Source organism: Plectropomus leopardus, chromosome 16 (genome assembly GCF_008729295.1).
Source record: "Plectropomus leopardus isolate mb chromosome 16, YSFRI_Pleo_2.0, whole genome shotgun sequence".
Lineage (NCBI taxonomy): Eukaryota > Metazoa > Chordata > Actinopteri > Perciformes > Serranidae > Plectropomus > Plectropomus leopardus.
Window position 1 is genome coordinate 18510290 of NC_056478.1, and position 12658 is coordinate 18522947.

The window sequence follows — 12658 nt, forward strand, 5'->3', positions numbered from 1 at the left end:
AAGACTCTGAACCAGGGAGCTGGCAGTTTTTCAGCAACAAAGCCTGTACTTAATGGTTAAACTGAGTTTTACCTTTAGGGTCCATGTCCAAGCAGTCAGCTTTGCTGCGGTTGTTGGCAGTCATGTAATGGTAGCAGATGGTTACATTAAAGGTGTGACAGCGAGTGATGTTGTAACCCAACGACTCCCAGTCCACTGCTATCAGACGAGACCTGGTCTCAGCAATCTTTAGCCTCTTAGGAGTCCGCATGGGTTCTACAGAGAAACAGAGGAAAACACAAGGACGGAGATCATGAGTTTGCTCAGTGAAACATCAGATTATTGGAATATGAACTGTGTTGGACTGTAGCATTCTGATCGTAAATATACCACCAGGGGAAAATAATCACCACTCTTTGATGACCTAAAGTAATATGTGAAATAAACTTGAGTGAACTTCAAAAATATTAACTTTAATCCTGGAGCACTGAGCGTGCAAGAGGCAGATTTACTTTGTGTTGCCAAAAAAAAGAGCAAGAGTGCTGAGTCAACATTTTCCCCAAGATAAAACAAGGCGGGTTTACGAACATCTATTACTGCTATTCGCTGCCATTCAACCATTTCTCAAATGCAATAACTTCTACAAGGCACGTCTTTGATTTCCATCTTTTATGTGAATTCACAACTGTTATTGTCAATATAATCTACCTTCTCTCCAGCCTGCCCAGGGCTTTAATTACCTTAACTGGCTCATTTAACTGGATCAATGACCCCCCCAAGAACCCACCCACCTCAGCACACACACACTCATACACACACATTCTAAGGCAAGACCGCAAACACAATACAAAACCCTTCCTCATCTGTTTCCTGCCTGCTCATATCAGTCCACTTCATTTTTGTGCTTTTTTATTCAACGGCAGTGGAGATCTACCTGAAAAAGCTGTCATTTTCTGTTGGAAAGCTAAAACCTTTTTTAGCAGCTACAAACTGTTGTAGAGGAGTAAATTCTCAGGGTAAAGTAATCACTTTTTTAACTAACATTCAAAAATAGAAACAGAGCAGCACAAAAGTATAGCTTTCAGTCTTTTTTGAAACATTTAATGAAGACAAAATGAAGATTGGTGAGGCTGAGCTGTCTTTTCTCTTACATGTGTCTGAAACTGGCACATGCCATATTTTTGCTAGAAAAGCAGTGATGGAAGAAGTGTTTAGACACAAAATACTCCCCTAAATGTTACTTGAGTTTAAGTAAGGATTATAAAATGCACTTTAAATATTAAACAGAAAACTAATATGGCCCCTGGGAGTGTTATAATACTATGATAAACCTGAAAATTAGTTAACATTTTTTCACTTACTGATCCTTCGTCTTAAAGTCAAAGGTTTTTTTGAATGGGTTCTTGGTTAAAAGCCTGAAATAAGGTCTGTGGTTAACTCAAGCTTAAAGAGACTGTCATGTTTTTTTTCTGGCATAAAACAGGTCAGTTAATACTCTGCTGTAAATTTTAAAGCTGTTATGGTTTCTAACAGGTGGCTAAATTAGACTACAGAACGCCATGGAGCCGAACATGGATTTAAAGCCTCACTTTGGTGATGACAATGAGGTCATGTGATCATGGTATAGTTTTTTTGTAGCCTCATGTTAGCTTTTAACTTCTGGTGATTTACATTAGCTTCAGATGTCATAAAATTACTGTTAATTTGTGAGCGTTACTATACTTAACAAAAAGTGTTATAGTGTATAAACTATTGTTTGTCAAACATCTTATTTTCTGCAATAATTCAAAATGTGATGAAAAAATCTAGTTGACATTTTGTTGGGGAAACAAAGGCCATGTTAACTAACAGGTGGGCCTACAACTAAATGTCATCCCTACAGCACTCTATATACCATAAACCCATGAGTAAATAATCCTAATAGTTTATTTCATTTCATATTTTTGATTTTGACAGCAGAAAGTGCAGCAGGTTATCATGAAAAAAAACAAAAACAAAACATCTGTTTGATCAGGATCGATGCAGCCAATAACAAATATGCCTTAATTAACTCTGATGCTGATCTTGCAGATTGGCTCTGGACATCCCCAGCTGAAAGTGCAATCTATTACTGGGCAGCCAGAACAAATTTAATTAAAAGTTTTGTTTATTGTCATGAACTGACTTAATTCACAGTGATAGTCGTTCTATCACCTGTTGATCCTCCTGCCTCTCACTCTGTAACACACCTGCTTCCTGATGTCCTTCCAGGAGTTTTTAATAAAAACAGCTCACCTTAAATAGAGACGCAAGTCTCTCCCCAACCCCTCCTTGTCTCGCTCTCTGTTTTTCTCCGGGTCTTCCTCTCTCAGAGGAGACAACACAAGGACACAAACTTGTCGCTTCTTCTGACAACCCATTATCTGGCTGTCACTCACACACACACACACACACACACACACACACACCACAGAAACTCACACTTGATTATTACCCAAATACACACACAAACACCCACACACACACACACACACACACACACACAAAAAAACAAATACACACACACACACACACACACACACACAGACACACACACATACATACACACACTTCAGGTTGTGACAGAATCAAGATTAAATCTGGGGAGAGCACGTATAGGTGTGTGTTTATGTGTGTGTGCTCGTCTCAATAAAACTTCTCATAATAAGACTTCATCGTCAAGGACAGACACAACTCTTGTTGACACACACACACACACACACACACACACACACACACACACACACACACAGATCTGTAAGCAAAACACAAACATGTTGAGATTTGCTAAGTCATTTAGATGTAAATAGCTCACTAATAAAGAGACATTCAGACATGTGAGAGAAAATGAGAAAGACAGAAAAAAGACAGCCAGGAAGAAAGGTTGTGAAGACACCCAGGCAGGTAATTGTCTCCTGAGCAAATATTATTGCTCAACTGTGTGTATGTGTGTGTTAATAGCTGAGGGGTCAGAGCATTTCATTTTTGCTTCAACCTGTTATTGGATGGTTGACATTTAAATAGAGCGAGAGGGAGACCTAATGCTTTCTCTGCCTGTCTCTCTCTCTCTAATTCTTTCTTTTCCTCGCTTGTCTCTGTCTCTTCCTCTCCCTCTGTCTGTCTCCCTGTTTAAATCAATACCTGTGATCCTCACCATAAACCCGGCTATTAGGGACACATACACACACAGAGAGAGTTAGGGCAGTGTAATAAATTGTATTGATTTCAGGGTCTCTTGATGCTTACACTGCTTCACTGTGAGATGGTCTTCAACATAGAATTAAAACAAAATATATGACTAGCTGCCTGTCTAACAAACACACACACACACACACACACACACACACACACACCTGCATTTAAAACCCCCATTACCTTCCTGACCCACAATGCACTGCTGCTCATCTCTGTCTATTTACTGTAGTTAGTGAAAAAGGGTAGAGAACAAGGTAGGGGTAGAAAGAAAGAAAGCAAGAAAAAAAGAGGGCAAAGAGAGTACCACGAAATATGAGTAAAGAAGAGCGTAAAAACAAAGCAATGTGTGGAAAAATGAAAGCAAGGCTGGAGGGAGCGAGGGACAGATAAAAGAGGCAGCGAGAGAAAGATGAGGGAGGGAAAGAAAGAGACAGAGAGGAGGAACGGAGAGAGACGATAACTAGTTTGGAACGTGGCCAGAGTCAAGCGGGACCAGGTCCAACGGTAAACCACAGAGGCTGCCTTGTCCCTTTCCCCTCCTCCGGTAGACATACAAACGGCTGGATTCATGTTGGAACTAAAAGGCTTTGTTCTCCACAGATGGAGCTTTGAAAACAACAACAATACCAATAAACACCAACAATAACACCAAGGACGGCGAGCGTCATATCAGCCGAATCCAGAGGTTGGAATTAAAGAATGGGAAACAAAAGGAAAGGAAATGAAACTAAATGAAATAGAACTACGCTAAGGGCGAGAACCCCCCCAAAAGAAAAAAAAAACCTGTCCCTCAACTTGAAGTGTTAAGAGGAGCCAAGAAATATACAGTAAAAAGACCACAGAGCAGGAGAAAGAAGCTTAAAGAAAAGCAGAGAAGAAAGGGGGTAAGGAAAGGGGAGAGGAAAGGAGGGGGGAAAACAGTGAAGGTTGACAGGAGATGCAGCTAAATCCAAGTTAATCTGTCCAATTAGTTCCTGGTAATCCTTCCACTGTCATGAGGAAGACAAATGAAACTCCGGTTATTCATTCTGTCTCTAATTCTCATTTTCTCTCTGCATGGCTCTGTCTCTCTCTAGGCTGTATTTAAGCACATGAAAGGCGTCACTCTGAGCTAAAACATTCATTCAATTTGCACTTGTAGGCTATATGTGGAGTTTTAGTATGATTTGCTTATGCAGAGGCAAATTATCAAATCAGCTACCAGGCCTTTTAGAGTTTCACAAAATGGTGTAGATTTTGTTAAGTGGTGGGATTGGTAAAAAGAATCAATAAGCTTATAAAGAGACATGATTTAAGTGACATCACTCACAAAATGACAGGTTGCCAAAAGCTACAACTTTTAAAGTTGTTAACCCTTTTTTGTTTCAAAAATCAAAATCAAAATAAAGTTAAAAGAAAATTCCCTGAAAATAGGGGAAAAGAAGGTACAAAAAGTGCTGAAAACTAAGAGTTTATTTTATATATTTCATATTTTTTTCTGTCACATAATTAATCGAATATAGTTTTCTGAAAAACAAGAGAAAATTTGTTTGTTCATTGTTCCTTGCATCAGGACCAATACTTCAGGCCTAATACACACTGGTTCTGGTAAGTAGGCTATGATACGGTGCTGGTTATGCTCGCTTAACAACATCAGGCACAACCTGCCTCTGCACCCTTGAAAGTTGGCACAGATTTGGCACAAGAGTAGCACCCTGCACCCACCTCGCATTTTCCGTACGGTAAAAGACACGTGTCCTAGACATAAAAGCGCAATTATGTTGAGTTGAGATCACTTAGTCTGTATGTGCTACTTGCACACTAAGTTACAGCATGAAATTCACAACTCTCCTTCATTATCTTTTTTTAAAATTTGTTTTGTTTTAATGGTACATTTTTTATTTATTGGACTTTTTTCCTACTCAGATGCTGTCACATTTTGTCCTTTTACCACATCTTTCTAGCTTTCCCACACATGCTTTTTTAGATTACACACAAAAGAGTTAAAGGTTTTGCTTCCCCAAATTTACAAATTTTGCATGTGCCCATTAACAGCAGAAAATCATCCATGCAAAATCATCAAAATTATCATCATGAATTACGAAATGAACATGCACACACAGAGTGGACAGTACTGCATCTGTAAGTCTCTCAGCTGCTATGTCAAGGACCTGACCCTTAAATCGTCGTACTGCTGACTGTATGTGCGTTTTCACATATATAAAGAAGTACATGTGATATATTGTGAGTGATTCCTACAACATTCGTGCTTGTGTGTCAGGAAATGTGTATTTTGTGAATCCATTCTTCCATTAATCCAAGTGATGCTGAGTTTGTGCAACATACTAGAAATACTGTGACTCTCTGAACTGTGTGTGTGTGTGTGTGTGTGTGTGTGTGTGTGTGTGTGTGCGTGCGTGTGTGTATGTGTCTGTAAATTTCTCTCCATCTCGATACCGCTTAGTGTGTCTCTCGTCTGTGTGTGCTCATGCCTGTTAGTGTGTGTCCATATGTGTGTGTATGTGTGTGTAACCTGCCATGACCAAGAGGTTTTCAGCAGAAAATTCAGGATTTGGATTAAAAGCCACTTCATCACCTTCTTCTGTCACACACACATACACACATGTGCACACACAACACACACACACACACACACACACACACACACACACTAACTCTTCACTTCAAGTTGATTATTTTTCACCCTTCTGACAAGAGCAATGAATCACCGCAGAAGAAAAATCGGGAAGAGTGGGAGAGAAGGAGAGACAGAGGGAGCCTTAGAAAGAAGAGGAGATAGAAGAGAAATAAAAAAAGTGAAGAAGAAGAGATTAAAAGAGAACAAGAGAGGAAGAGATGAAATCCCACCTCTTATCATATCAATTGCTCTGCAGTGTGTGTGATTTCTGCTCCGTATCTTATTAACTTTATTGGTTTTTAATTAAACAGTGTTTTGTGTGGTGACATGCTTGGGTTTATGCCTGGTGTCTGTGCACATATTTCTCTGTGTGAGTGTGTGCGTGCATGTCTTCATTGTTTTGCATTGCGCTAAATATTCAGTAAACTACAGGTGGTGGGATCAGACAAACCTAACCAAACAGAAAAAGCAAAGGAATCATTACCATTTAAATAACATTTCTACCCCGTGCGTGTGTGGCTCAACAAACACAAACACACACAACACCATCTCCAAGTGTGTGTGTTTGAGTTTGAATGACTTGAATGACCACACTGAAAACAACAGGAGAACAACAGGTGGGGAGATATCACTACAATAATGATAAAGTCATACGAATAACACAGTAAATGCTCAAAAATACTTTAATATTACAGTTGAGGGTCTGGATTTGCCTTGGGTTCCACCCATTCACATTTCCCTTACCTACATTTCATTACAGTTGCTGGTGGTCATGCACTGAAACTTTCTTTGACAACCAAGCATTAAAAAAAAAGAAGAAAAAAAAAAGAAGCATGCGCGTTAGGAAAAAAAACAGCAACATCACAACAGGAAGAGGAGCCCCTTTTTTTGGCTGAACAACAAAAAAACACGACAGAAAAAATAATGTGTGACCACTTCATGAGAATCGGATCAGTGTGGATGTATTTCTATTGTGTGCCTGGAGAATGCACAGTTGGGACGCTTGCTCTGTGCACAGTTGGCGCAGGCACAAATATCGGGCTTCTTTTTTTTTTTTGTACTGATAGTTATATATGACACCAACAGCTGGTTAGATTATCTTATCATAAAGACTAGAAACACCAAACCAGAATCTGAACAAAGGTAACAAAATCACCCTAACAGCATCTCTAAGGGCCCAGATACACCAAACCGGCATCAAAGAATTATTTAACTATTCCTTTGAAGCATGTTTAACAGGAAAGGGAGCAGAATGAGGTTTTCCTCGGGTTTACAATGCAAATTAACTCTTTTTCAAATGCTATCATTCACATGTCTGCATTGTTTCAAGAAATGAACCCGTTTTAATTGAAAATCACTGAAACACTCTCACCTTATTAGAAGATTTTTTTTTTTGGATTTCCTTTAATAACAGATTTTTAACACTGAACATAAAACTGGATAACTTATGAATTAGGGTATTTGTTGCAGTGCTAGGTTTTGAAATGCATTAGAGAACAAATCCCTCTGAAGATCATGAAAGATTGTAGATCTTTACTCTCTAGTCAGTAGACAAAAATTATTCAGATTCACATAATGATTTGATTCAATTCTCTAAATTCATAACCATATTTTCCTGCTTTGGACTGATATCAACACATTATGTGGATTACAATGAGTTATCGTCTTTAACTCAAATGTGCTCCCGTGTGAGTGAGGAGAGGAAGATTAATTTCCTTTTCCTGTCAAACAGGAAACTGTTCAATACATGAGTCGCCTGAACAAGTCTATGACTTCCTCTCTGTCAATAAACACACACACACACACACACACACACACACAGATCCATTCACACATACACACACAGGTTGGCAGACATCAGTCAGGCCCCGTGGTTATGAGTTTTCATCTCTCTTTCATTTTCATTCTCCAGTTTCATCATTCTCTCGCCTCTCGCTCTCTCTCTCTCTCTCTCTACCACTTCTATTCTCTCCCCTCTTTCTTTTCCAGCCTTATTGTTTTTCATCATCTCTCCATCACTCCTTGATTCTGTTTCTCATTCAAGCTCACTGCTTTTCTTTCTGTCTCTTTCTCTCGCATATCAACCCTCTCTCGCTCGCTCCATCTCTCTCCCTCCGGCTAGCTGTGTTTATATTTCAGTCGTTTATTTCTACAAATGTCAGACAGTGTTTCTGCCCTCCGTCTATTGATCCACAGAGAGAGAAAGGGATGGGGGAGAGAGAAGCAGTGAGAAGAAGAAGAAGAAGAGGGAGAAAGGCATCAACAAGAAACGAAGTGGAAAGAGAGAGATATAGAAGGAGGAATGTCAGATATGAGAGAAAGGAGGAGCGAGAGGAATGAAGTGAGAGAGGGAAAGAAAAAAGCCTGATAAAAAGAGAGAAAGGTGGAGAGAGCCTCCAGTATTTTAATCACTCTTTCTCTCAGATCACTGAGCAGCCATGGACTAACTCAGGCTCTCCCCTCCTTTCTTCTCCAATTCTATCCCTCACTACACCTCTCTGCCCTTCTCCCTGCCTGCTCATAGTATAAATATCACTCCACCAACTAAAATATAGATACCAAGACAAAAAAAAGAACAACAATAGACGGACAGATCGATACATAATCAGACAGGCAGAAAAAGCTGTGTGCACAAGCAGACCCGGCTAAAGTCAAGTTATGCACCTTTTCCTGGCAGAATGGAGTTCATTAAATTTTAGGTGGACATATTTCTGATCTACCGCCATAGAGTTCATTATAGCTAAGTGTGAAGAAACAGTATAAATATTAAATTATTTGACGATAAACTTTGGAGAATTAAGGATTATAACATGTAAAAGTTTTCAATGTATTTTTTGTCAACATGTTCCATCATCCCAAGTCATCAAAAATTGTTGCTTTGTCAGTGGATTTTATGCTCCATGTACCCTGCGTCTGCTGTTAACGTTCTGGGATACTGCTACCAGCGGCAGGATGTCAACAAAAGCACATGGCAAGGATTAGGCAACAAAAGCACTTGGTTAGATTTAAGCAAAAATATCATGGTTTGGCTCTTCATTAAGACAGAAAGCCAACACCAACCTCTGAGGTGTAAATCCAGGGTTTGTCAGACCCTTTCACCGCCCTTCCTGCCCATCTGCTTGCATTCTAGGCACCCTCACGCTCCCTGTATAACAACATTACCTGCAGCGATTCAACCTGACGCCGTACAGCTGCGGAAGATGGCTTTTAGCATCGGTATCTTACATATATTGTGTGTGATACCTACAACATATCACTGACAAAGCGGGGGTATATGATGACTTCAGAATAACATGTGCTGCTGTCTTTGTCAGTTATTTAGAGTTTCTGATTATTTTAACTGATTAGTTTGACCATAATACTTATAAAAGGGCTGCCTTATAGTGCCGAACGTCTCTTCCTCTGTGTCTCTGCAGCGCGTATGTAGCTCCATGCATCAAAGAGTATCATGAGAGACAAGAGCGTTCACTCTGCAGGAAAATCTGGGCATGAAAAATGTCCCTAGAAGTACTTTCCACAGCACACCGTCTTGCAGAAAAGCTCCAAAAAAGGTCTACTCCACTTGAAGCAACCCCAGTCGAGTGAGGGGTCTTCGTTTGCTTATTCAAATCTTCGACTTAAAAGGGGCAGCCCCAACTTATATAGTGTAATGGAGCGTGTGTCTATATCCTACCTGCACATTTGGTCCGGGTAATGAGTGGTGGTCCAGGTTTTCCTGTGCCTCCCTCTCCTGGTCTGGTTAGTAACACTCGGATCTCGTACTCTGTGTCTGGGTCGAGATGCCATAACTTGTAGTTGGGAGAGTTCACTGCGTGAGTCTCCGTCCAGCTGCCTGATGTCATACGGTACTCAACCTGAAGGAGAAAAATCAAATAAGCACTATTAATTAAAATTCATGCTCAGTATTAATGTATCTGGCAAACTATGAATTAAAACCATCATTACTTTTCACATTTAAATTGAATGTAAAATTATTTATCTATGTCTTGGCTGAGCACAAACATAATGTTACTTCCCACTATTATACATGGGAAATATAAAACTATTTCTTTGGCATATGTCATTTGTTTAACATTTTTTAAATGATTTAAAGTAACTTCATAAAACGCTGTTTTTGCTGCGTTTAAATGGAACTTGTGAACTTGTGTTTATGACATTAGGATGTCATGTAAACAAAGTCGTGAACTCTGAGCTCTCAGAAGATTTCCACTGACCACATCAGGGGACCTTCATATGGTCACTTCGTGTGATCACGGTGAACAGGACCCACTTGAACGCAGCAACATACCAGTTATTGCTTAGAGAAAACATACAGTGTCTCACAGTGAGCATACCTCTTTGAGTATAATAGGTCCATCTCCAAATATGGAGTTAGCATTTAGCTGAATGAGCAGATATGTGGGGCCGACGCCTAGCAGTTGGGGCGGGGCGATGGGGTGCGGAGGCTCTGGGGAGAGAAAACAATGAACAAAGTTATAAAAGAAGGTTTCAAAGTGTCTCACGAGATGAATGAAACACACTCAAACGAGGTCACAGCAAAACAGAAGAGGGCAGTGGCACAAACAATAACATTGTAGTCCCTGTGACACAAATGCTCGTTAGTGTAACAGCTGACATGATATCTGAGCTCAAATTAATATTCTAAACAAACTAGCAGTAAAATATGACAACTTTACTAATGGCACAGATTATTAGGGACCATCCTTACAAGTGGAAACTGCTCTGACCTGCAGTTTAGAGCAAGCACCATTTTAAAACCCATTGTTTTTAGTTTTCGGAAGCTGATGTTTTTTTGTTTCATTTCTATAGTCCCATTTTTACTTATGTTAGAGTGCTTCTTTAGATGCTCAAAGACACTGCATGTAGTAAGATTTATGCAGTTACTTTCATCTGAAATTCCTTTGCTGTGTTGTCTGAGTTATAATGAACTTAATATTGATGCAAAGATGCCTTTTGCAGCTGCTTCACATCAAAAGCCTTCCACCTTCAAAACAAGAAACCGGGGAGCAGCTTTAAAAAGTGTCTACTGTAGTGGTCGATACATAGAAGCCCTTTTCAAACATGAAGCATGTAAATTTGCTGGCTTCATCTATCTGTTAGCGCAATGTCTTTTTGTTTTTCAGGTGTAGGTGTCTGCTATGTAAATGTTCCTACGGCTTAATTCAGAAATGACAGGATATTCATGCGAAGGTCCACACTGCTAGTGTGAGACTTTGCATCTGGTGCAGTTTAAAAAGTAATGATACTGAGGGAGAAGAGTGTTTTTCTATTGCAGGCTTCATTAGTGATAGATGTTAGAACTTAATTTGCCACTGAAGTGAATCCTTTCACATTTTCTCATCAGTTTCATCATTTAATCTTATCAAAGAGTGATTTCTTCTGCGCGTTATTAAAATAGTATCATTTTTTCTTTCTGCTGCAGCCTTTACATTAATCTAACTGCATTTAATTTTGACTTGTTTTTTGTGCCTAAATCTTACAACCTATTGTCACAACAGGTACAAATGCAACATATCCATGGTTTGTAGAAACGTACAATGCCAGTGATTGAGTTTCGGATTGCTTTTGTGACTCCACCAAACAAGTAACAAAGGAGACCTAAGGGTTAACTTAGCATCAGATAAATGTCATTGTTTGTATGTCTACAGGGGCTGCAATATAACCATGTATATATATATAGATTTGTACTGTTGCGAGTTGGTATATGTATCCCAATTTAAAGACAATGTTACAACAACCTTAACGAGTCTTTCTGTAATTGGTCTGCTGTTCTTTAACTACATAAACTACTCCTCATTTTTTATTGGTATAGATTCCGCAAGGAAAACAGTATAGATAATCACCTTTACCTGCTTGGGTGTGTCTATATTTAATAAAAAACTGCAATTACAAAACTGTATATGCGTATGTCGTGTAATTCAGTCGTGTACTATGTCACTTGATGCTCTGTGAACGAATACTGTGTGCATGTACTTGCACATAAATGTGATGGATGCGTGATGGTTCAGGGCCAGTCAGTCAGATCACAGCTATCTGTCACGCATCTGTGATTGACAAGCCGAAAACACAACACACACACACACACAACCTTAAAACACGCTGCATCAAAGATTTATCTACTTGACACTTACACATACACACACACACACACACACAGACTGGCATATGAATTATAATCACTCACACACACACACACACACACACACACACACAGACACACAGACACACACCATACAGTGGTCTATCTCCCATACAGTAAATCAAACAGATTTTATCTCTCTCAGCCACATTCTCAAACACACCACCAGGCAATATTGCTATCAGTGTGAAGATGCGGAAAAATTAGATCTTTTTTTGCAATCCAGCATCAATCAAATCATATCAAAGAATTATCTAAATTATATGTGTATGTATGTGTGTTAGTGTGCATTCCTTTAATATCTATATTTTGCATTGCTGTCACCTCTTTTTCTCTTTGTGTGTGTTTGCATTTCTGTGTGTGTTTGTGTGTGTTGAATATGGCTGTCAGAGAGGTGCAGGCTGGGAAGTGTCTTTTTAGCAGCAGATGAAACACTGTAGTTTGACAGCACATGCAAACGCACGCACGCACGCGCACACACACACACACACACACACACATGCAGACAGAGTTGAATCCAGATAATGAATGTTGAAGTGACTTCAGAAAACCAACAACGTCAACAACATGTCAGCTCGCAAGGCCATCAAATAAACAAAGTGAAAAACTTTGTGATTAACAAACAAACAAATGAAGAAATAAAGCAAAAAAAGTCACAAAGAGAAATTTATTAAAGCAAACAAAGCAGTGGGTTTGCCTGCTTATGTGTT

General features: G+C 39.4%; 1 protein-coding gene across 1 annotated transcript in view; it reads right to left on the reverse strand.

Annotated features, from left to right (window-relative positions):
• LOC121955365 (receptor-type tyrosine-protein phosphatase kappa-like) overlaps window positions 1–12658 on the reverse strand; it is a 148845-nt gene that overhangs the window by 47225 nt on the left and 88962 nt on the right. Inside the window, 3 exon segments of the mRNA XM_042503286.1 lie at window positions 73–255; window positions 9483–9663; window positions 10144–10256. Of these exon segments, the coding sequence (XP_042359220.1) occupies window positions 73–255; window positions 9483–9663; window positions 10144–10256 (477 nt within the window).